This window comes from Emys orbicularis, chromosome 17 (assembly GCF_028017835.1).
Source record: "Emys orbicularis isolate rEmyOrb1 chromosome 17, rEmyOrb1.hap1, whole genome shotgun sequence".
NCBI lineage: Eukaryota > Metazoa > Chordata > Testudines > Emydidae > Emys > Emys orbicularis.
The window spans coordinates 2,934,385-2,955,458 of NC_088699.1; the positions used below are offsets into that span (position 1 = coordinate 2,934,385).

At 66.8% G+C, this 21,074-nt stretch overlaps 1 protein-coding gene across 1 annotated transcript; it reads left to right on the forward strand.

Annotated features, from left to right (window-relative positions):
- The first annotated feature begins 275 nt into the window (after nt 1-275).
- On the forward strand, nt 276-17,993 carry ANKRD13B (ankyrin repeat domain 13B). Its single transcript, XM_065418315.1, is given in 15 exon segments — nt 276-386; nt 10,300-10,435; nt 11,923-12,047; nt 12,299-12,344; nt 12,776-12,919; nt 13,652-13,841; nt 14,042-14,108; nt 14,499-14,580; nt 14,771-14,835; nt 14,972-15,102; nt 15,500-15,657; nt 15,999-16,151; nt 16,556-16,716; nt 17,242-17,348; nt 17,792-17,993. Coding segments are annotated over 15 exon segments (1,878 nt in total).
- The last annotated feature ends 3,081 nt before the right edge of the window (nt 17,994-21,074 follow it).

Consider the following 21,074-nt stretch of genomic DNA (forward strand, 5'->3'; position numbering starts at 1 on the left):
CCGCCTGCGCGCCCTGCGCTCCGGGTGAGCGCTGCGCTGCGCGGCGCGGCCGGGCGCTTCCCTTTGTGTGCGCGGGCGGAGCGCGCAGCGCTGCCTGGGGCCCGGCGCTCGGCGCTGGAGCGCCCCCCTCTCGGGGAGCCCCGGAGCCGGGCCCGGCGCGCCGGAGATCCCCTCCCAGCCACATGCCTCCGCAGCCCCAGCCTCCTCCCCGCGCCGCCGGCAGCCCTGCGCCCAGCCCCCCGCCCCTGCGCCGCCGGAGCCGGCGTGCCGACAGGATGATCGCCGCCGCCTCTGCCGGGAAGGGGCCGGAGGGCAGGTACCCGCTGCACCGCCTGGTCTGGCACAACCGCGCCCGCGAGCTGGACCGGGAGATCAGCACCCAGCAGGTGGGTCCGGCCGGCGCGCACCGCCCCCCTCCCCCGGCTCAGCCCGGGACGGTGCTGGGGGGCAACGGGGCTATTGCTGGGGCCGCGGGGGGGGGGGGACTGATGCAATAGAACCCCCCCCCCAGCAGCATCCCCGGGAACGTGTCTGCATGGCAGGGCTTCCCCGCTCCCCGGCTCCAGCCAGCAGGGCCCTTGCCGGGCGGTGCAGGAAGCCTCCCATTGCGGTGGGTCTGGGGGAGGGGGAGCGGGGTCTTTGCCTCCGCCCGCTAGGACTTGGGGTAGGTAACAGCGCAGTGGTGCCAGAAGGGAGGTGAGGAGAGGGCTGGGGATTCTGCTGTATGATTTGACCCCCCCCAAAAAAGCCCTTCTCCCCAGAAATTGTCCAGGGGCCCCTCACCGGGGCCAGGGGATCCAGGCACTGGCTGTCGCGCCGGGGCCAGAGCCAGCGTCGAAAGCAGCCGACAGAAATCCCGAAGCAGCAGGCAAAGCACTGCAGGGTGGGCGTCCTGGGGCGCCGGCTTTTCACACCCTGGGGTGTCGAGTATTTGTAGAGAGGTACATCCCGGGGCCGGGGTACTCGAGGCCTAAGGAAAGGGGCGCAGAGCAGGGCCAGCTTGGACCAATTGGTTCACCTCTATCAGGAGCCCAGCACCTGGCTTATGGCCCGTGGGGGATGATGGCCACCGTGGGTGATACTCTGCCACCTTCTCCCATCCAAACGCCCCCTGGGTTTGGGAGCTTGGTGGCTGCCTAAGGGCTTTGTGCCAGCGCCTGTCACCATGGGACCGGAGCAGTTCCCAAGTCAGGCGGCTGGCACAGCAAGATCCCATGGCACATACATTCCCTCTGGCCTCAGAGTCCCCTTCACACAGGCTCCCAAGGATCACCTCGCACCTGAGGCTGCGATTTGCCTGGGCCTACAGGCAGGGCCGGCTCCAGGCACCAGCTTAACAAGCAGGTGCTTGGGGCGGCCAAGGGAGAGGGGCAGCACGTGCGGCAATTCGGGGGCGGCAGGTCCCTCACTCCCTCTAGGAGCGAAGGACCTGCCGCTGAACTGCCGCCGCCGATCGCGGCTTTTTTTTTTTTCCCCCTCAATTGCCGCCGCCGATCGCGATTGCGATCACGGCTTTTTTTTTTTTTTTTTTTTGCTTGGGGCGGCAGAAATGCTGGAGCCGGCCCTGCCTACAGGAATCCACACCCAAAGCCCAGTGAATTTCAGTGGAAGCTGGTCACCTAATTCCCTTGGACTGGGTTGAAACTCCCAGCGTGGGTGTTAACAACTCATTGAAAGCTCGGGGTGCTAGGAGGAGAGGAGCGGTAGGCCACGGGCCCCTCGTCCTCCTTTCCTCTCCAACCTGGTTTGTTATAGACACTTGATATATGTTTTGCCTCACAATGAATCTGGAGTAGCTGGAGGGGCACTTGCCTCTGCTATGGTGAAAACAACGCCTGCTAAGAGCAAGGACATGGACCTTGGGAAACGGGCAGTGTGCGTGTCAGGACTGTGTTCTGGCACGGATTGCCCTGGGCACGCTCTGGTGAACACGTTTACACGGGGCAGAGAGTAAGAGCTCCTGGGGCCGCTGGCCCAGCAGATAATTAATCTGGGTTTCCACAGTGTCGAAATACAAATTTACCAGCTTGGGGGGGGGGGGGTCCTTTATCACTGTTATTCAACTAATTAACCCCCCGCCCGCCCCCAGCAGCACAACGCTGTCTCCGTTACAACAGCAGTATGGTGTTGTGGGGAAAATGGCAAACTCCAGGCAGTTCTGCATTCGGGCATCCCAACTCCCTCCTTTGCCTGCCCGCTCTGTGCCAGGGCACAACTCCCTGTGGCTGAAGTTGTGTGAAGTGTGTGACGATGCCTCGGTTTGCAGATCCTGCTGGTGCCCAGGTACTGGGAGTCAAGAGCGCTCAGTACCTTGCAGGATCAGGTCCTTAGTTGTTTTTACCGTGAGACGTACAACCGCCTCTGACGCATCTTCTTCCGGCTGGGATATTTGCTATGCCTGCAAGGGTTTTCTTTACCTTGGCTGGCTGGTGCCACACCCGTCTGTATTGTAGCAGGCAGCTGTGGAAAGATCCTGGCCTAATTGAGATTTGCATGGAAATGGAGACGCCACGTGGGAGCTCCTGTTTTCTCCTCTTTCCTGATCGGAGCAGCCTGTGGGGGAATCTCCTGCTTGTAATTCAGGGTCGTTTTTAGCAGCAGCTCGGGGAGGCGGAGATCTCAGCTAAGTTGAAGAAGTGTGTGCTGGCCATTTCCCCGGGCCCAGAACGGACCAGGCGAGCGTAGAAATAGCAAGGGGGATTTTTCCGCCCCGCTTGGTAACTTATGTCTTTGGAACGTTGCGGCGGCTTTTCCTCTGAAGGAAAAATAACAGGAGTACTTGTGGCACCTTAGAGACTAACAAATTTATTAGAGCATAAGCTTTCGTGGGCTACACCCCACTTCTTCGGATGCATAAGTGGGTTGTAGCCCACGAAAGCTTATGCTCTAATAAATTTGTTAGTCTCTAAGGTGCCACAAGTACTCCTGTTATTTTTGCGGATACAGACTAACACGGCTGCTACTCTGAAACCTCTGAAGGAAAAATTCTCCAAGATGCACGAGGTCTCTCCCCATTTTCTGTGACATGGCTGGAAGAGGCAGCAGTAAAACGAGGGTTTGGTTGGTAGGAGCTGCCTGGGCTAGAGGTCGGCTTATTCTGAGGGAGAAAAATACCCTGCCCCTGGTGCCCACGAGAGCCCTGCGCAGGGCCCAGCTGGAGGACTCCAGGCAGCCCATGGCGCTAAGCCGGGTAGCACCAGCGGCAGGTCCGAGCAGGGTCTCTGATCCACGGCGGCTGTGTGATCACCCCGTCTGACCTCGCCCAGCATCACCTGCATCCTGCCCAGAACGTCCAGCCTCTCCCAAAACACAGCCCACCGTACAGCCCCCCGGCCCTTCCCGTACCATTGCCTGCCGCAGTGCAACCTGCCTGCTCCGCATCTGGCGCTTCGGCCGTCGTCCGGCAAACTCCCCTGGGCTCCTCCGGGAGGGGGCAGGGCAGGGCAGGGCCCACGGAGCAGCTGTTTGGGGCAGGGGTTGCGTCTGAACAGCACTGAGCATGCTCGGTCCTGAACTAACAGCTGAGTCCTGGCCTCACCCCGGCGAGCTGCATGTTGTCAGGTTAGGGCTCCCGTAAATAGGGGCAGCCAGAGCCTGCCTAGGCAAAGATCCCCCTGGAAAGGAGCCCCAGACTTTGTGGGGGGGCAGGGGGGCAACTCGCACAGACTGGCCCCTGGAAAGGGGCTGCCATGGGTATTGCACCTCCGCGGTCCGGCCGGAAGAGGAGAGCGCTGGGTGCTGCTGTGGGAACTCTCGGCTTGTCAGGTTCTGCACAGGTCACTCCAGGTGCCCCATCCCCTCCTAGCCAGGCCCCAGTAATCCCCCGAGGCAGGGGAAGGCCAGTTCTGCCTGCTGGAGCCCAGCTCAGCTACTCAGCCAGACCCAGGCCATGGCACAGCCGAGATCCAAGCCCCACTGTGCTGGGGGCCGGACAGACACAGTGAGGCCTGCAATCGAATTGTATCACACTAGCAATGAAAGGCCCCGGCCAGGTGAGCCCAAGGGACCCGCTCCTTGGGCCAGATGGATCCAGCCCAGATTCCAAGAGCTCAAGGCCCGAGCGATGTGGGCGAGGTCAGACACGTGGCCCTGGCACCAGGGCGGTGCCACTGTAGTGCAGACAGAGCGCTGGCATCTCGCCCTCTGCCCAGCTCTGAGTGCAGCAGTGAACACCAGGCCCCGGCTATGCTGCCTCCCATGCTGCTGGCTCTGTGCTCGGGGCAGCCGGGGCCCTGGGATGGTGCCGGGGCATCACCGCAGCCAGGCTGAGCTGGGTTCAGGCGGCTCAGGGGCAGAAGAGACTCCTCAGCTGGGGTGAGCTCTGCCCCCTAGTCTCCCTCCAGCTCACGGGCCCCCGCAAACGGGGCATAGTCGCCTTGGCCCTGGCTGCCTGCCCCTCTCAGCTGTCGCTGGCAGGGCACACCTGGGAACTCCCAGCTCCTCGATCGCTGTGTGCCAAGCCCCGGGATGGTGCTGGCTTAGGGGGGCTGTTCACACTCTCCTGCTGCCAGCATGGAGCCAGGATTGGGAGGGGTCTGGGGCAGCAGCGAGGGAACCCCCTCTCCATTGCCGCCTCTCGGCTACGGCAAAGCCAAAGGATCTGGGTAGCTGCTTGCAAGACCAGCCCTGGCTTTCCTGCCCCACGGATTCCCTGCCCCCACGCGAGCCCGCCCCTGGGAAATCCCAGGCGTGGCAGCCTGTGCCCATGCTGCAGCACGAAATGAAGGTGTGTCTGGAACATGTTTCAGACCCCGATACATGGCAAGGCACCAAGGGGTGGGGAAGCGAGCAGAACATGGAGCTGAGCCCGAGGGCACGTTCAGCTCTTGCTTGGACAGGTCGGCCAGTGGGGATGGCCCTGGAGCCTGAGTTCCCCGGGCACAAGCAGAGGCGACCCAGGCCTGTGCTGTCAGCTCCAGGGAGACCTCACCGGGCTACACCCGCATCATGGCCAGCTGGGGGGTGGGGACCAGAGGCACAGCTCGACTCACCAGAGGCAGGTTCTGGCTGGCACTGAGGGGCAGGCTGGGCTGGAGCCGGCTGGCACGGCCACTCCGATTGAGTGGAGCCAGAGCAGCGCCTGTGGATTAAACAGTGGGAGTCACAAACAGTTTCCTTCTCCCCCTTGGTGCTGCCCAGCCGGCACCGGGGCAGCCCCAAGCGCCTGCCAATGGAAACTGGCATCTCAGGCTGCAGGATGAACTGTCAGCACCCTTCCTTTTTCCTGGCGGGCTCAGTGATTGGTGCCCTCTGAGGCCAGCTGTCCCCAGCTGCCCGTTGGCAAAGCTGGCCCTTAGCAGCCCTGCAGGAAGGCGGAGTCAGTTCAGCGGGCGTGTGGGAACCGCGTCCCAGCCTCAGGGCCCTGGGGTGGGCTGGGCAGTGGTGTCTGTGCTCATGGCTCTGGACAGAGCCCCTGGCTCTCAGGGCGATGGGGCCGCCCCCCTCCCCCCGAGGAACCCCATCCCGGAGGTGTGATGAGCAGTCCCAGCCCCCCTGTTCTGCTGCCTGCCCAGCTGGGCGGTTGGGCTCTGTCACTGAATGGGGGGACACAAGGCCCTGCACCCCCAGCTTCCTGCGATTCACCCTGACTCTCAGCCAGCCAGTAAAACAGAAGGTTTATTTAGACGCCAGGAACACAGTCCAAGACAGGTCTTGCAGGCACAGACAACAAGACACCCCCCCCCCCAGTTAGGTCCATTTTGGGGCCCCAGGGGCACCACAGCCCCGTTGGGGGGGGGGGGGTCAGAGCCCCATCTGGGCTCCCCTCCATTACACCAGCCAGCTCCCAAACTCTAACTCCCTCCAGCATCTCTCACCCAGCCTCCCCCGGCTCCTCCCCCAGCCTTTGTCCAGTTTCCCGGGCAGAGGTGTCACCTGGCCTCCAACCCCTTCCTGGGTTACAGGCTCAGGTATCTTCCCTCAAGGCCAATCTCCCATCCCCAATCCAGCCAAACTCCCCTGCAACCTTCCCCGGCCAACACTCCCCACTCAGCATTCAAAGACCACATTAAGAACAGTCCCAGTTTGTCACAGGCTCCTCCTGCCCTCCTCCTCCTGAAGACACCACCGACGTGCGGGGAGCCAGCAGCTAATGCCATGGCCTGCTGCAGCCACTTGCCGTGTCTAATATCCGCTGCCCTTGCGCATCTTCCCCTGCAGCCAAGATTGCTGATCTTATCTGGCCACGCAAACTCGCTTTGCTGAGTCCCCATCCTCCTGGTGCCTGGGCGAGAGACGCTGCCACTCACTGGCCATGAGCAGGGCAGGAGCCAGGCGGCTGCCTCAGGAACTCACCGCCCCAGGCACTGTGAGCCGGGTGCTGCCCAGACCAGGCAGCAGCAGCGGGGTGAGCAGGGGAGCCACAGGTGGCGCTGGGTGTGGGGGACGGCCTGGGAGCCCAGAGCTGGCTGGGTGGGAAGCCTGGGCATTAGCACTTGGTGCTGCCATTCACCCAGCTTCTGCTCCCGGTCATGCCTGATCTGTCACCTGGTGTAAATGGGGTGACTCTGGATTTACACCCAAGGCACCAAGAGCCAGCTTTGGTTCCTGGTCCACAGTGAGGGACCCATGTCCCATCCCCTCCCTGGGGCAGCACCCACTGGGCCCAGCCCCCGGGAAAGCCCTGCTCCCGCAGCCTGGGCTGGGGGGAAGCTGCGTTAACCAGCTCCCAGCTGGAGGGCTGGCGTGTGTGTTTTCTTTCATTAGTTAGAGCCCTTTTCATCAGAGCAATTAAGAGCGAGCGAGCGATCACCTTGGAGAGCGTTTAATTAACGTGCCAGCTCCTGCTACACTGGAGGTGCCGCTTCCAGAACCAGTTTTGTTTCTGGGGTCTCAGTACCGTGCGCCGTGCCCCTCCGCAGGGCCAGCTGCGTTTGCCAGGCCCCTGCCACCAAGGTGGGCAGGATGGAGGGGAGGCCATGGCTGGGCGGTGTGGGTTTGGGGGGCCGGCAGGAGCGGTGCATGGGGGTGTTAACAGCTGGATCCAGCTGGCATGTGAATGGGAAGCACCGAGGCGGGGGGGAGGAACCAGGGCATGGGGGAGTCAGACCTGAGCATCGGGGAGCCCGTCTCCCCGGGCGGGGCAAGGCTGAGACCCCTCGCGGGCTCCTCCCTCCCCAGTGTTGTGATTGGGGCACCCCCGAGGGGCATGGCAGGGGATGGCCGAGCTCTGCTCCCTGGGGGGATTGTGGGAGACGCCCCAGCCCGGCTGGCAGCACCCGACCCCACTGGCTGCTCCCAGGGAGCCTGGGGCAGCTGCTGGGGATGAGGAGGGAGCCCATGGGCCGTCTGGTGCTGCCTGCCGCCCCTCGGCCTCCGGCACGGCTCTGAGCTGGGGGGCTCCTCTCCTGGCACAGCTGCCCCGGAGCGCCAGGGCACCATGGGCAGGGGGCTGGCAGCCTTGCAGCAGTGGAGCTGCCCTCCCCCCACTCTCCAGGGGGTTACAGTTTCTCTCAGCAACAAGAATCGGCCCCTGGGAGCTTGTGTCTGGCAAAGGAGTATGGGGCAATTAGCACGGGCAGGGGAGGGGCTCCAGGGAGAGGCCGTCTCCAAGCAACCTGGTCTCCCCCCCACTCCTAGGGAGCCTCCCTGTGGCAGAGCTGCCAGGAAAGGGGGGGCCCCTCTCACCCAAGTCAGGCACTGGGGCCCCCCAGCCAATGCCCCTCATTCCACCCTGCAGCCCCCCGCTGCTCTCCGGGGGGGGGTCTCCCACACTCAAGGCCTCCTCTCAGGGCCCCTGTGCCTCTAGCCGGGGGGCTGGAGGAGACGCTGGCCCAGAGCCACTCAGCTGCCACCTCCAGACATGCAGCCCCATCACATCACAGCCGGGGGCCAACCCAGCACCCCACCCCCGGGGCACTGACCCCCCCGCTGGGCCAGGCACTGGCCAGCTCCCTGCTCCTGCTGCAGACCCAGCTGGGCTTCCCCTCCCACTCCCCATGGGCTGCAGGACCAGCCCAGCGGGCAGGGCACGCTCAGGAAACAGCTGGCACCTGTGAGCCCGGCCATCTCTCGCCAATGGGCTCCCGGCAGCTCACCGGGCCTGGCCCAGAGGCCTGCAGGCCAGACGCCACTAACCCTTTCAGCGCCGCTCTACACCACTGTGCCCCGCCTCGGGGCGGGCCCGAACCTGCAGTCAGGCTCATCTCTGCAGCGGCTGGAGGGCGAAAGGCAGGGCTGCCCCCGGAGCAGGGCTCGCTGGGCCCGCCAGTGGGGGCATTGCTGGGCCCCCCTCCATGTCGGGGCCAGCCTCTGCAGGGAGTGGGGTTCCCCCCCCCCCAGGGTTAGACCTTCTCCTGTGCCTCCTATGGCCTGGCACCCCACACCGTCCCCAGCCTGGCTCCTGGCACGGCCGTCACATGAGCTCCCGTCCTCTCCGCCGCCCAGCTGCCCCTTGACCCGGCAAACCCAACTGATCATCTCCTCAGCTTGGCAGAGCCTTTCATGCACGGCCGGCTCGGCAGCCTGGCAGGAAATGGATGTGACAGCGCTCCCCGGGGACGCCGCTGGGCTTTCAGTGGGGGGAATGGGGGGGCAGCGCGGGATGGGAACGGAGCTGCCCACAGAGCGGGAGCCTTGTGCTAGCGGGCACAGCGGGCGCTGGCAGCCCTCCCTGCTGCCCCCCCAGAAGGGAACGTGGGGCAGAGATGGGGATATGCGCAGGAGGAGCCACTGGCTGTACCCACGCTCCAGGCCTGGGGCATGTGCTGAGCTCCCAGCCAGTCCCAGCAGCTGGGCCCATGGTGCAGAGCTGGGTGGTGAGCAGAGCCGGGCGCCCGCCACTCGCCCTCAGAGCAGGAGGGGGGGAACATGTGGCCTGAGGTGCGGTGATTGGCACGTCTGGCTGGGCGTGACGTGGTGTGTACCGCGGCTGGAGGTAACACACCAGGGGCACGTGAGGGCAGGGAAGCGCATGCTGGGTGACCCAGGCAGCAGTGCTGGGGTGACCCGGGCAGAAACGGGGGATGGGACACAGAGGCTGAGTGCTCAGGACTGCCCTGGGAGCACCCGGCCCAGCCATCCCCGCACCAGGTGGCCGGTGGCTGGGCAGTGCCACGCACCCAGTGCCCAGCGAGGCAGCAAAGAGGCACCATGGTGTCAATTTGCAAATTGCATTGGTCACAAATAAAGGCCGGTGGATTTAGCGGGGAAGGCCGGGGGCAGTTACAGCCTGTATTGGCCCAGCTGCTGTAGGAGGCCAGGGGCAGTTACAGCCTGTATTGGCCCAGCCGCTGTAGGAGGCAGGGCTGAGTGCGTGGGCTCCTCCGAGGTCTGGACGGACTCACCAGCTTGTCTCATCAGCAGAAGCTGGGACAATAAATGCTATGAACCCTTCCACCTCTCTCCTGTCCTGGGCCCAGCACAGCTCCACACCCTCCCCAGCTCGCTACCTAACAGGGGGCATCAGCTCATTGCTTGGGCCAGGGCTGCCCCTGGTGTGTGTGTGGGGGAGCCCTGACACCAGGGTGCTGGTTCGAATCCTGCCCCACAGCCCACCTCCCAGGAACTCGGGCTGCTAGCCCAGCGCTGTCCTCCATGCCCGGCCCCTCCTTGGCTGCCCCAGCCAGGGGCCGAGGAGGCTGAGTGCCGCTCCCCACCGGAGGCAGGGGGAGATGTGCTGGGGGGGTGCCCAGCCCTGGCTGCATCCCGGTGGCCTCCAGCCCCTGCCCTGCAGCTTTGGACAGGGAGTGCCCAGGGCTGGAGCACAGGAGTCCGTGTGGGCTCCTCCAGCTGCCCTGGAGCTGATCAGGTCCCAGCTCAAGGCCAGGCCCTGGGGGCTCAAATCTCACCCACTGCTGGGCTGCCTGCAGCAAGCTGTGCCCTGGGCTCAAAGCGCTCGGTCCTGGAGGCAGCAGGGCCAGAGCTGGAGGGATGTACATGGGGCCCGGGTTGTAGCCCGTCGGCCAGGCCCGGTGCTGTGCTGGCCAGAGAAGCAGCCAGCCCAGGGCACTGGGGTCTCGCCCTGGCTCATCCGCATGGGGCTTCCCCCACGAAGAACAAACAGCACCAATGGGCGAATGGCTGGCCCTGCCTCCGAATTCCCAGGCCAGGGCCTCTCGCCAGCCAGTTCCTTGGGCAGCTCTCTGTTCCTTGCCCTCCCCCTCCTGCCCCATGGGCGTGGCTCTCAGACCCCAGTAGGGCTTACACCCCCTGGAGCACTGAGACACCGGGGGCCCCACAGAGGGGATGACGGCTGGGAGCAGCCCCCTCCAGAGCAGCAGACAGGCCTGCTGGGGCTGCTCCCCCGAACGCCATCCCTGGGTCACCCCAGCTAAGCCCCTCTCTGGGCTCTCCCGGCAGGTGGACATCGAGCAGCTGGACCCGCGGGGCCGCACGCCCCTGCATCTCGCCACCACGCTGGGCCACCTGGACTGCGCCAGAGTCCTGCTGCAGCACGGAGCCGACGTGGGCAAGGAGAACCGCAGCGGCTGGACAGGTGGGCGGGCGGCTCCGGGACGCCGGGGAGAGGCTGACAGCCAGTGCCCGCAGCAGCCCCACCTCTCCTGCGCCGGGGGCTGGCACCTGGGGACGCTGCCATTTCTAGGCACCAGAGCCAGCTCTCTGCAGGGGCTGGCACTTAACGGGCAACAGATCTGAGTGAGACCAGCTCCACTGCACGGGGGTTGGGGGTGTGACAGAGCAACCGGGCGCCCGGTGTGAGCTCATGGAGGTCAATGTGCAGTGCAGGGGGGGGGGGGGCTGAAGAGCGTGAGCTCGTGGGCACCCTGCCCCTAGCCAGCTCCGCTGAGCCCCTAGCCCAGCGTGCCCCCCCAGCCCTGCCGGTGCCCCTCACTCCCGACCCGCAGCCCTCTGCTAGCCCAGCCTGCCCCCCCAGCTCTGCCGGTGCCCCTCACTCCCGACCCGCAGCCTTCTGCCAGCCCAGCCCAGCCCCCCAATCCCAACCTAAGTTCCCTGTAAGCTGCGCGGCCACGCAGCAGGCTATCAAGGGCCGTGCATGCGGGGAGAGGCGCCCCGACCCAGCCCAGCCCTGCTAGTCCTCTCTCCCCATCGCAGCCCCAGGGCAGTCTGCACCCCAAACCACTCATTCCTGGCCCCACCCCAGATCCTGCACCCCCCTGCACCCAACCCTCTGCCCCAGCCCTGAGCTCCCTCCTGCACCCCAAACCCCTCATCCCCTGTCCCACCGCAGAGCCCAGACCCCCAGCCAGAGCCCTCATCCCCCAACTCTCTGCCCCAGCCCTGAGCCCCCTCCCACACCATGAACCCCTCATCCCCCGCCCCACCCCAGCCAGAGCCCTCATCCACCATTCCCCAATCCTCTGCCCCAGCCCTGAGCCCCCTCCCAACTCCGAACCCCTCAGCCCCACCCCTGCCACACAGCACCTCCATATTGGTGCACAGAACAAAATTCATTCCGCACATGGATGTAAAAAATTAGAGGGAACATTGATCCCAACCCACAGCCCCTGCTAGCCCAGCCCTGGGCTCCCGCCTGCCCCCCTTCCACAGCTCTGCTGGTGCCCCCCAGTCCCAGCCCACAGCCCCTCTGCCGGAGCCCCTCAGTACCATCCCCCCCCAACAGCCCCCAGGTCTCCTGGCAGACATTGTGGAGGTGCTGTATAGGCCTACGGTGCAAGAGGGTGTCCGTTCCCAGCACCACATGCAGGTAGCCAGCCTGTGCTCCTGCAGTGGCTCGGGGCAGGTGGGAGGGGCAGCCCCAGGGGGTTCCTAATGGCTGATGCTGATGCCCCCTGGCTGAAGCAAACCCACGGGCCTCACAGAGCTGCAGGAGTCGAGCTCCGCCTGGGGGCACGGCCAGAGGACCAGGCCAGGCTCCTCCCTGCTCTGGAACAGGGTGCCCTGCTCAGGTGCTGCCCTCCCCAGTGCAGGCTGGGGCAGGGCTGGCTCTCCTGGTCCTGTGGGCGGAGGGGACACTGCCTGAGGCCCCCTCTGTCCCCCCAGTGCTCCAAGAGGCGGTGAGCACCCGCGACCTGGAGCTGGTGCAGCTGGTCCTGCGGTACCGTGACTATCAGCGAGCCGTCAAGCGCCTGGCTGGGATCCCCATCCTGCTGGAGAAGCTGCGCAAGGTACGGCCCGCCCGGCCCCCCGCACACTTCCCCCCGGGCCACTGCAGGGAGCCAGTGCTTCCCGGGCCATCGGCCCCCTGCCCAGCGGGGCTCCATGCGCCCTCACCAGCCCCACAGAGGGGGGAGCTGGCAGGTTTTGCACACGGTCACACCAAGGACTCCTGGCTCCCTGCCCCTGCAGCTGCTGGGCGTGAGGGGACCCCGCGGGTGTCCTGGGCACCCCTCAACCCCGGCCTCTCTCCTCTCCCCAGGCCCAGGATTTCTACGTGGAGATGAAATGGGAATTCACCAGCTGGGGTAAGTTCTGGGGCCACTGGGGGGGGGGGGGGGCTGGGCCCAGCACTTTCCCTCCTTGCCCCAGGACAAGCGGCAGAGCCCTATTGCTTCCCCACCCTCCCCATGCCCACGGACGCCCCTCGCATCCCCCCGGTGCTCCCCCACACCCGTGACAGCCTCAGGCAGCCCTCGGGTCCAAGTGCCGCCTGCCAGACCCCCTCCCTGCTGGGGACCCCACTGCCTCGCCCCTCACCTGCCGGGCCCCCCACCCTGCTCCCCCCAGTGGAGAGCTCTGGCCATGCGGCAGTTTGGGGAATTCTAGCTCCTGTCCAAACCGGGCACCTGGGGTTCTGGAGCGACGGGGCCCAGGCCGGCGGGACGCCCCTGCCCGGCACCCCACGAGGCAGCGTGACAGGGGTTGGGAGCTGCCCCTAACGTTTCCCTCCCCACAGTGCCCTTGGTCTCCAAGATCTGCCCCAGCGACACCTACAAGGTGTGGAAGAGCGGCCAGAACCTGCGTGTGGACACGACGCTGCTCGGCTTCGACCACATGACCTGGCAGCGGGGAAACCGCAGCTTCATCTTCCGGGGACAAGGTGAGCGCGGCCCCTGGCACAGTGCGGTGCCCGAAGGCTCCGGGGGCAGCCCGCGGACACTGGCTGGTGATAATGCACACGCCCATCTCACTGCAGCGGGAGGCCACACCGGCCCCTCAGTGCACTCTGCCCCCCAACCTCCCAGCAGCCAGACAGGTGCTGCCTCAGTCGCTGGGGTGACCCTGTGCTGGAGGTGGGGGGAGCCCACTGGCTGAGACGCACTCAGGAAAGGCCCAGCTTAGCCCTGTGGCCTGGGGCTGGTGCTCCATGCCCTGGCTCTGCCCGCTGGCTGATGCCCACTCCCCTGGCACGAGGGTAGCAGAGGTCTCGTCCTGCTGGCTGGGCGGGAGGAGTGAAAAGCTCCTGTCTGCACACCAGGTGGCATGAGGGAAGACGCCTACCCCGCCGGCTGGCACCCTGAAGCTGGCAAGCGGACGCAGCAGCGTGGAGGGGGCACGTGGGGTTCATGCAGCCAGAGGAGCAGTTATGGATGGGGGAGGTGCTGATGTCCAGGGAGGGGCAGCAGCCCACCTGGCCCCTGCTCACTGCCAGGGCAGGGGGGCTCTGCCACAGCCGGAGATCCAGCACTGGCAAAGTCAGGCAGACTCCTGGCACATGCACGCCCAGCCCTACTGCACACGCCCCCATCCCGCACCCCCGGCGCCGTTCTGGAGCCCCCCCCAGAGCTGCAGCCCCCTGGCGCTGGGTGCTGATGTGGCCTCCTCCCGGCAGACACCAGCGCGGTGGTGCTGGAGATCGACCACGAGCGGCAGGTGGTGTACTCCGAGACGCTGGCGCTGGCCAGCCACGACCGCGAGGGCCTGCTGGCTGCTGTGCAGCCCACCGAGGAGCAGGTGATGGGCCGCCTCACCGCGCCTGTCGTCACCACCCAGCTGGACACCAAGAACATTGCCTTCGAGAGGTGGGCACATGCTGGGTGGGGGAAGGCTCGGGAAGGAGGCTGGGAGGCAGGCGACGTCTGCTGCAGCCCAGGGGTGCCTCAGTTCTGGGCAGGGCCTGGCAGATGGGTGCTGGCAGAGGGCGGGGGGCAGCACGGGGTGGGGTGGGCTGAGCGTAAATCCCCCAGGGGTCTGTCGCTCACGGCTGCCTTGTCGCCATCAGGAACAAGACGGGGCTCCTGGGCTGGCGGAGCGAGAAGACGGAGGTGGTGAATGGGTACGAGGCCAAGGTGAGGGGCAGGCGGGGGCAAGGCGGCCTTGCCAATGGCCCAGGGGAGGGGGGTGCAGGGCAGCGGCTGCCAGGGGGAGACAAGTGCACCCTGCCCAGCTCCGGGAGGGGCAGCGGGAGCCAGGACGGGACCTGACGCAGCACAAAGGCAGGGTCACATCTTGGCCCCCTCGCCATCAGGGCTTGCCTGACCCCAGCCAAGGCTCTTTGGTGGGCGCAGAGCCGCGATGCCCCAGGCTTAGCAGGGCCACGGCAGTGGGGCCTTAGCTCCTAACCAGGGCCCAGGTGCCAGGGGAGCAGCCTGAGAAGCCTGGGCACAGCGCCTGGCGGGGCCACACCTCTGGGGGGCAGAGAGAGCTGCAGCCTCTGGCCTTCGGGCTCCTCCCCGCAGGTTTACGGCGCGTCCAACGTGGAGCTGATCACGCGGACGCGGACAGAGCACCTCTCCGACCAGCACAAGGGCAAGAGCAAAGGTAAGGGCCGGCTCTGGGGGATGGGGGGTTGCCCAGGCCCCCGGGGATGGGCCCTGTTTCTGCCCCTGCCGCCCCATAGCTTTCCCGTCTGCCTTTGGCTGTGGGAGGCAGGTGGGTCCCGGCCCTGCCCTGCCCCAGCCGGGGAGCCGATGGTGTCACAGCCCCGTGCTTTGTCCCCGTCTCTCTGCAGGCAGCAAGACCCCACTGCAGTCCTTCCTGGGGATCGCCGAGCAGCACGTGGGGCCCAGCAATGGGGTGAGTAGCGGGCTCAGCTGGGGGGCGACTTTGGGACCAGCACGGCCCTGGCAGCTGGGGGAGGCGAGGGGCCCGTGTTTGGGCGGAGCAGCCCCAGCCTGGCCGGGCTAATGAGGCCTTGCTCGTCCCGGCGCAGACGCTGATCACGCAGACCCGGAGCCACACCAACCCCACGGCCATCACCCCCGAGGAGTACTTCAACCCCAGCTTCGAGCTGGGCAGCAGAGACATGGGGCGCCCCATGGAGCTCACCACCAAGACGCAGAAGTAAGGAGGGGCTGGAGTCCCTGCCAGGAAACCTGGGGCAGAGGGGGACCCCTGGCAAGAGAGGGAAGGCTAGGGATAGGTGGAACTCACTGCTGCAGGGAATTGGGGCAGAGAGAGCAGGAGCGGAGGCTGATCTGGGAGAGAATGGCAGGGCAGGGGCATGGCCAGAGCCCCCTGAATCCACCCGGGGTCTGCCTGGGGCTCCCCACATGGGACCGCAGTGCAGGCTGCCCAGACAGTGAGGAGTGTGGGTTGTCCCACGGGGCAGCAGGCAGCACCTGCCCAGGGAGCTCTCGTGGGCAGCCTGTGCTCCGCAAGGCTCTGTGCTGGGGGACCCTCTGGCTGGGCAGTGCCAGGCCGGGGCCCGTGCTCTGCTGGGCATCTCTCCCTGCTGCAGGTTCAAGGCCAAGCTGTGGCTGTGTGAGGATCACCCACTGTCCCTGGGCGAGCAGGTGGCGCCGATCATCGACCTCATGGCCATAAGCAACGCGCTCTTCGCCAAGCTCCGGGATTTCATCACGCTCCGCCTGCCGCCCGGCTTCCCCGTCAAGATAGGTGAGGCCGCGCTGCCCCTGCCCTGCCCTGATCCGGCCGCTGGGGGCTCCGTGCACCAGGCCCTGGCGTGCCACATGGACGCCAGCTTCTGGCCGGTGCCCTCACCCCACGACCAGGGGCTCCCTGGGGCCTGTGCCCCCAGTGCCCAGGTATGACTCTGGCTGCCGCCCGCGGGAGATGTGTTGGCTGCCAGCGCCCGAGGGGCCCGCAGTCTGCACGTGCCAGTCCCGGAGCCCCACGGACGGGGGGGTGCATGCGCTGCTCTCCTGGCCCTGGCGCTGCCAGCCCCAGGCCCCGCAGGCGGCACCTCCCTCACTGCGCCCGCTCTCTCCCCCCCCCAGAAATCCCCATCTTCCACATCCTCAACGCCCGCATCACCTTCGGGAACCTCAATGGCTGCGACGAGCCCGTCAGCTCCGTGCGCCGCAGCTCCGGGAGCGAGGCACCTTCGCCCAGCAGCGACTCCTCCAGCGTCAGCAGCTCCAGCTCCCTGGGTACGCGGCCCCTGAGGGGACGGGCGAGGCGCCGGGGTCTGCAGTCAGCCCCACATCCTGAGCTACCTGCGCACCAGCCCCCTGGTCCCCCTCCCCCACACGCCCATCACCCCCTCGGGCTTGATAGGGGAGGGGGAGTTTGGCTTGTGCATGTTAGCAGCCCCCCCTTGGACCTGGCTTGCCCCCCCCTGTTGGCGACCAGCCGGGAGGCCAGTAGCAGCTGCGCCCAGTGCTGCTGCCACCTGCCCTCCCCTTCAATAGGGAGGCAGGGCTATGGGGCCTGCAGCTCCCAGCATGCATTGCGGCACAAGCCAGCAGAGTGCATGCTGGGGGATGTAGTCCGCAGGGGGTGCATGCGGCACCGTGTCCTCGCCCCCAGTGACAGGTGCGTCTGGTCCCCGCAGCCTCCTGCCGGGCCTGCGAGATGGACCCGTCCCTGTTTGAGGCCCCGCCTGGGTACAGCGTGCTGGGCAGCCAGCGGGATGCCATGCGCGAGGAGGACGACGACCTGCTGCAGTTCGCCATCCAACAGAGCCTGCTGGAGGCCGGCACGGAGTATGACCAGGTGGGCTCCGCGCCCCCTCTGCCGTGGGGCCAGCAGGTGTCACGGGCCGGGAACAGCCTCATCCCAGCGCGGGGCTCCTGGGGCCGCCCCTTCTGCCGGGCACCGGCGGGGTGCAGGGCGCGGTGAGCACCCAGCCTCGGGGGCTGCCGGGGACCAGCTCTCGCGTTACGTCTGTCCCAGCCCCACAGCCCCAGAAGGGCAGCACAGACACCCTGAGCCCCATACGCAGCTCTGCAGCCAGCCTGGCCCGGGCAGCCCCGCACTGCCGCCCTCCCCTGCCCCGCCTTGGCGCTGGCACACACGTCGGGCAGCAGCGCCAGTCAGGAGAACGGTGCTCCCAGGGCTGCTGCAGCTGGGCTGGTGGTGGGGCCCTGTGCTCGCTGGGATAAACGTCTCCTCTGCGCTCTCTGGCCACGCCCTGGGCCTTGGCCTAACCCCTGGCCAGGCCCCAGGAAGCGCCATCCAGGCTGGGGAGTGGGGGGAGGTGGCAGGCGAAGGGTTAATATGCTGCGGCTCCACCTGCAGGTGACCATCTGGGAAGCTTTGACCAACAGCAAGCCGGGCACGCACCCCATGTCCCAGGAGGGCCGGCGAGGAGACAGGTTGGTAAGGTCTGGCTAGTCCTAGCCAGGGTCAGGGCTCACGGGGCCTGGCATTGGAGCGGGGGGGTCGGTCTGTCCCGCCCAGCCCAGTGGCCCCACGCAGCATAGCCCCATGGCTTTGTTCCACAGTTGTGTGCAGCCCCACCTCGAGAGGGGACCCTCCCCACGACATGCCCAGGCTGTGCCTCAGTTTCCCCAGCTGTAACGAAGCTGGCCACCCTCCAGCTCCTTGGGGACGCCGCCAGGGTCATCATACCGGGGCCTTCTGCTCACCAGAGTCTGGTGTGACCGACGGGGCTCTAGTGTCCCAGCTGGGGGCGGAGAGCTGCTGGGCCTGTCTGCCCCGGTCACTTAGCACCCCGTATCCAGGCGCTGGGAGCGGCACTGCGCCCCACAGCAGCCTCAGCTCAGCATTGGCACCCGCGTTCCCAGGGGTCCCGCTCACCTTTGCTCTGTTCCCCTGCCCCCTGTAGGACACCCCAGCACACGCCTCCCCCCCGGCAGGCCAGCCCCCAGCAGCGGGGCGGGGGCAGCCCCCTGTTCCGCAGCTACGACGAGCAGCTGCGCCTGGCCATGGAGCTGTCGGCGCGGGAGCAGGCAGAGGCGGAGCGGCGCACGCGGCAGGAGGAGGAGGAGCTGCGGCGCATCCTGCAGCTCTCGCTGACCGAGCAGTAGCCCAGCGCCTGCGACGGGTCCTGCAGCTGCTGCCCAGCTTGCGCAGGGCCGGGGTGGTGCGGCCGCCGCTGGGCAGTGGCGTTCCCTGAGCCAGCAGTGCCCACTTGAGCAGAGAGGTGCCAGCGTTGGCCCACCACAGATGCCATCGCACTGAGCCAGTCAGAGACCATGCCAAGAACACTGCCAGGGGGTGCAGGGGCTGGCCCGCCAGGAGGAGACTGCTGCATCAGAGGGAGCCCCCGTGACGCCGCTCCCAGGGCCCTGCACCCCCGAGGGAGCGGGCTGGCTCCCCGTGCCCCCCAGATGCCTCGTTAACCCTCACCTGCCCTGGGCAGCCCCAGTGACCCGGGCCCAGCCAGCGAGGGGCAGAGATTGTGGGCCCAGGGCAGGGTTCGGCGAATGGGGAGAGGGCACCCCGCCCATAACCCTGCAGGGGAGGACAGGACGGGGCTGCGGTGGCAGGAGGTGACCTGTTGCGAGGCAGGGGGCACCCCCAGACCCATTACTCACGCCCCAGTCCCAATGGGCGGGTACTCACCAGCTACAGCCAGCTGCAAGGGCTGGCAGGGCATGGGTGGAGAGCCCAGGGCTGGGCTAGCAGGAGGCTGTGGGTCAGGAATGAGGGGCACCAGCAGAGCTGGGGAGGGGGCGGTCAGGGTCTCAGGAAGGGAGGGTGCTGGCTAAGCGGTGTGGGGCCCAGAGGCAGGGCTGGATGGGGTTAGCTGCGCAGGGAACCAGGAACGCTGCTGCGTGGTGATACAGGGTTCTGCTCCGCTCCCCACTTCATGCTGCCTGGACTGCGCCCCTTACCCTGCCCCTCCCACCCCAGGCAGCTGGGCCTGCCTGAGCCTTCTGCCCCCTGTGACCCACAGCAAGGGCAGGGCCCAGCTGCACACCCCCTCCCCCCCCACTGTGGGCTCACGGATGCCCCCAACTCTTCAGCGACCCAGGGACACTGCCCAGCTGCATGGGGCTCTGGCGCTGCCAGCGGCCGGCCCTGACACCTTCACTCCCATGAGATGCCGTGAGGCTGCTTGTGCCAGGCCCTGCCTCGCCCCAGGGCTGCCCCCAGGAGCTGGGGAACGAGCGGTGCCAGCCCTGCCTGCTGGGCTGTGGCAGTGCCAGAGCTAGGGGAGGGCTGGCAGGCCGGGTGAGACTAGCACCCAGGCAGCCCATAGGGAGGTGGGCACAGGGCAGGTAACCGCTGCCCTCCCTCCGGCTGCAGGCACCAGCCCCGTCTGCTGCCCTCTCAGCACGCGCCAGTCCCGGGCTCCGTGGCACCGATACAGCATCAAGTGCACTTAGCCAGGAGCCAGGCCAGGCTGCCGGCCGCTTTGCCACTCACCACGGAGCCCCACCGGCCCGGTCCCAGCCCCCTGCCAGCACACGTAGGATGGGCACTTACCAAAGCCTGTTAGTGGGGGGAGGGGGGAGGGGGCAGGGCAGGTGCTGCAGCCCCCACCCCCTGCCCAGGAGCCATTCCCCCAAGGAAGCACTGAGAGCCCAGCACTGCTGCCCCCCAGCCCTGGGGCCCCCCACGCACCAGGATCCAGCCGACTCCTGAACTATGGGGAGTGGGGGCAGGTTTCTCTGCCTGGGCAGCACCTGCACCCCAGGCCGGGGGTGGGGGTGTCTGCCCACAGCACCATTAGGAAGGGGAGCCCCACTGCCCCCTGCTGGCCCTCCAGCTCTCAAGTGAGCCTGGGGTGGTGGTGGGGGCTGAGCCGGGAGCACCCCCTGAGCCAGGCCCAGTCCCCGCCACGGTCCCTCTCAGCCTGCACGCTGCAGCCCCATGGCCTGGGCTGAGGGGTTCCCTCGTGCCCCCTGCAGCGCACATGCCTCACACAGGGCCCTAAACCCCAGCGAAACCTTACGTTAAATGGTGCTAACTCCCTGCATCTCCCCACCCCCAAGAACACAGCAGCCCTGTGCTGAGACGGGGCCCGGGCCCTCCCCGCGCCAGGCTGGGGGCACAGGGCTTCGCTCGGTCTGACAGACTTCCAGGCACAACCAGAGAGGCGGCCTGGTGTACACGGCTGCAGGCCACCCCCGGCCAGAGGGGACATGCCGCCTGGCGCCGAGTCATCACACTGAACCCAGGGCAGCAGCGGGCGCTTGGCTCACTCCCGAAGCCGTGACGGGGCAGGGACCTTTTCTTAATCGCCCACGACACCCCCCACACACACCAACTGTACAGCAGGGGCTGGGGCACGTGGGCATGGCCACGCGGGGGGGCCAGGCCCACAGGCTGCGATCACGGTGGACACCAATAAAAGTCTTTAACGTTTGTCTCTTAGCAGATGCTGGCTCCACGGGAAGGTGGGGAGGGGCCCCAAGCCTGGCTCAGGCCCTGGCGGTAGGACACAGCAGGGCACGCGCGTTTGGCTTGATTGAAGGCAGCCAAGCAGGGACCAGAGCCTTGGCTACCCCCCGGCCCCAGAGACGCCTGGTGCAGTGGCTGCTGGCAATGCAGCACCAGCCACTCAGGAGGTAGGGGGCACTGAGCGCAGGGGGGAGCTGGGGTTACTCCAAATCCCCCTGCTAAGTCCCATTTCCCCCACACACCAAGGTGCCCTCCAGCCCCACAGGCAGATTGGCACCACCCCAACCCCCTTTGTGCCATGGCAAAGTGCCCTCCTTTGGCAGGCACTGGGGGCTGGGAGAGCTGCAGCCCTGGGGGTGACGTGCCCCCTCTGGCTGGTGCCCAGCAGGAGCAGCCCCCCTTGCTCTGCTGGAGGGTGAGCGTGGGGGGGGGGGGCAGCGTCTCCCAGGAGACATGGTCTGCGCCTCCTGCGCACTAGCCGAGAGGTCGTGTGGGCTCGTGGTTACAGCACAACACTGCTGGGCTCCAGGGGCTGGGCTGGGGACATCCAGGGGGCTGGCTGCATGCACGTCCCCCTCTGGGCAGCCATCTCCCCACTGCAGGCAGCTGGGGGGTGCTGGGCTAGATCCCGCCCCGGGAGTCCCCCAGTAGCCAGCTGGGCGCACAGAGCAGGGCTCAGTGCTGGTTGGGTGCTTGGCACGGTGCTGGGGTCACCCCCCCCCCAATGCTCACACCCCCCACACCAGGGTCGGAGAATG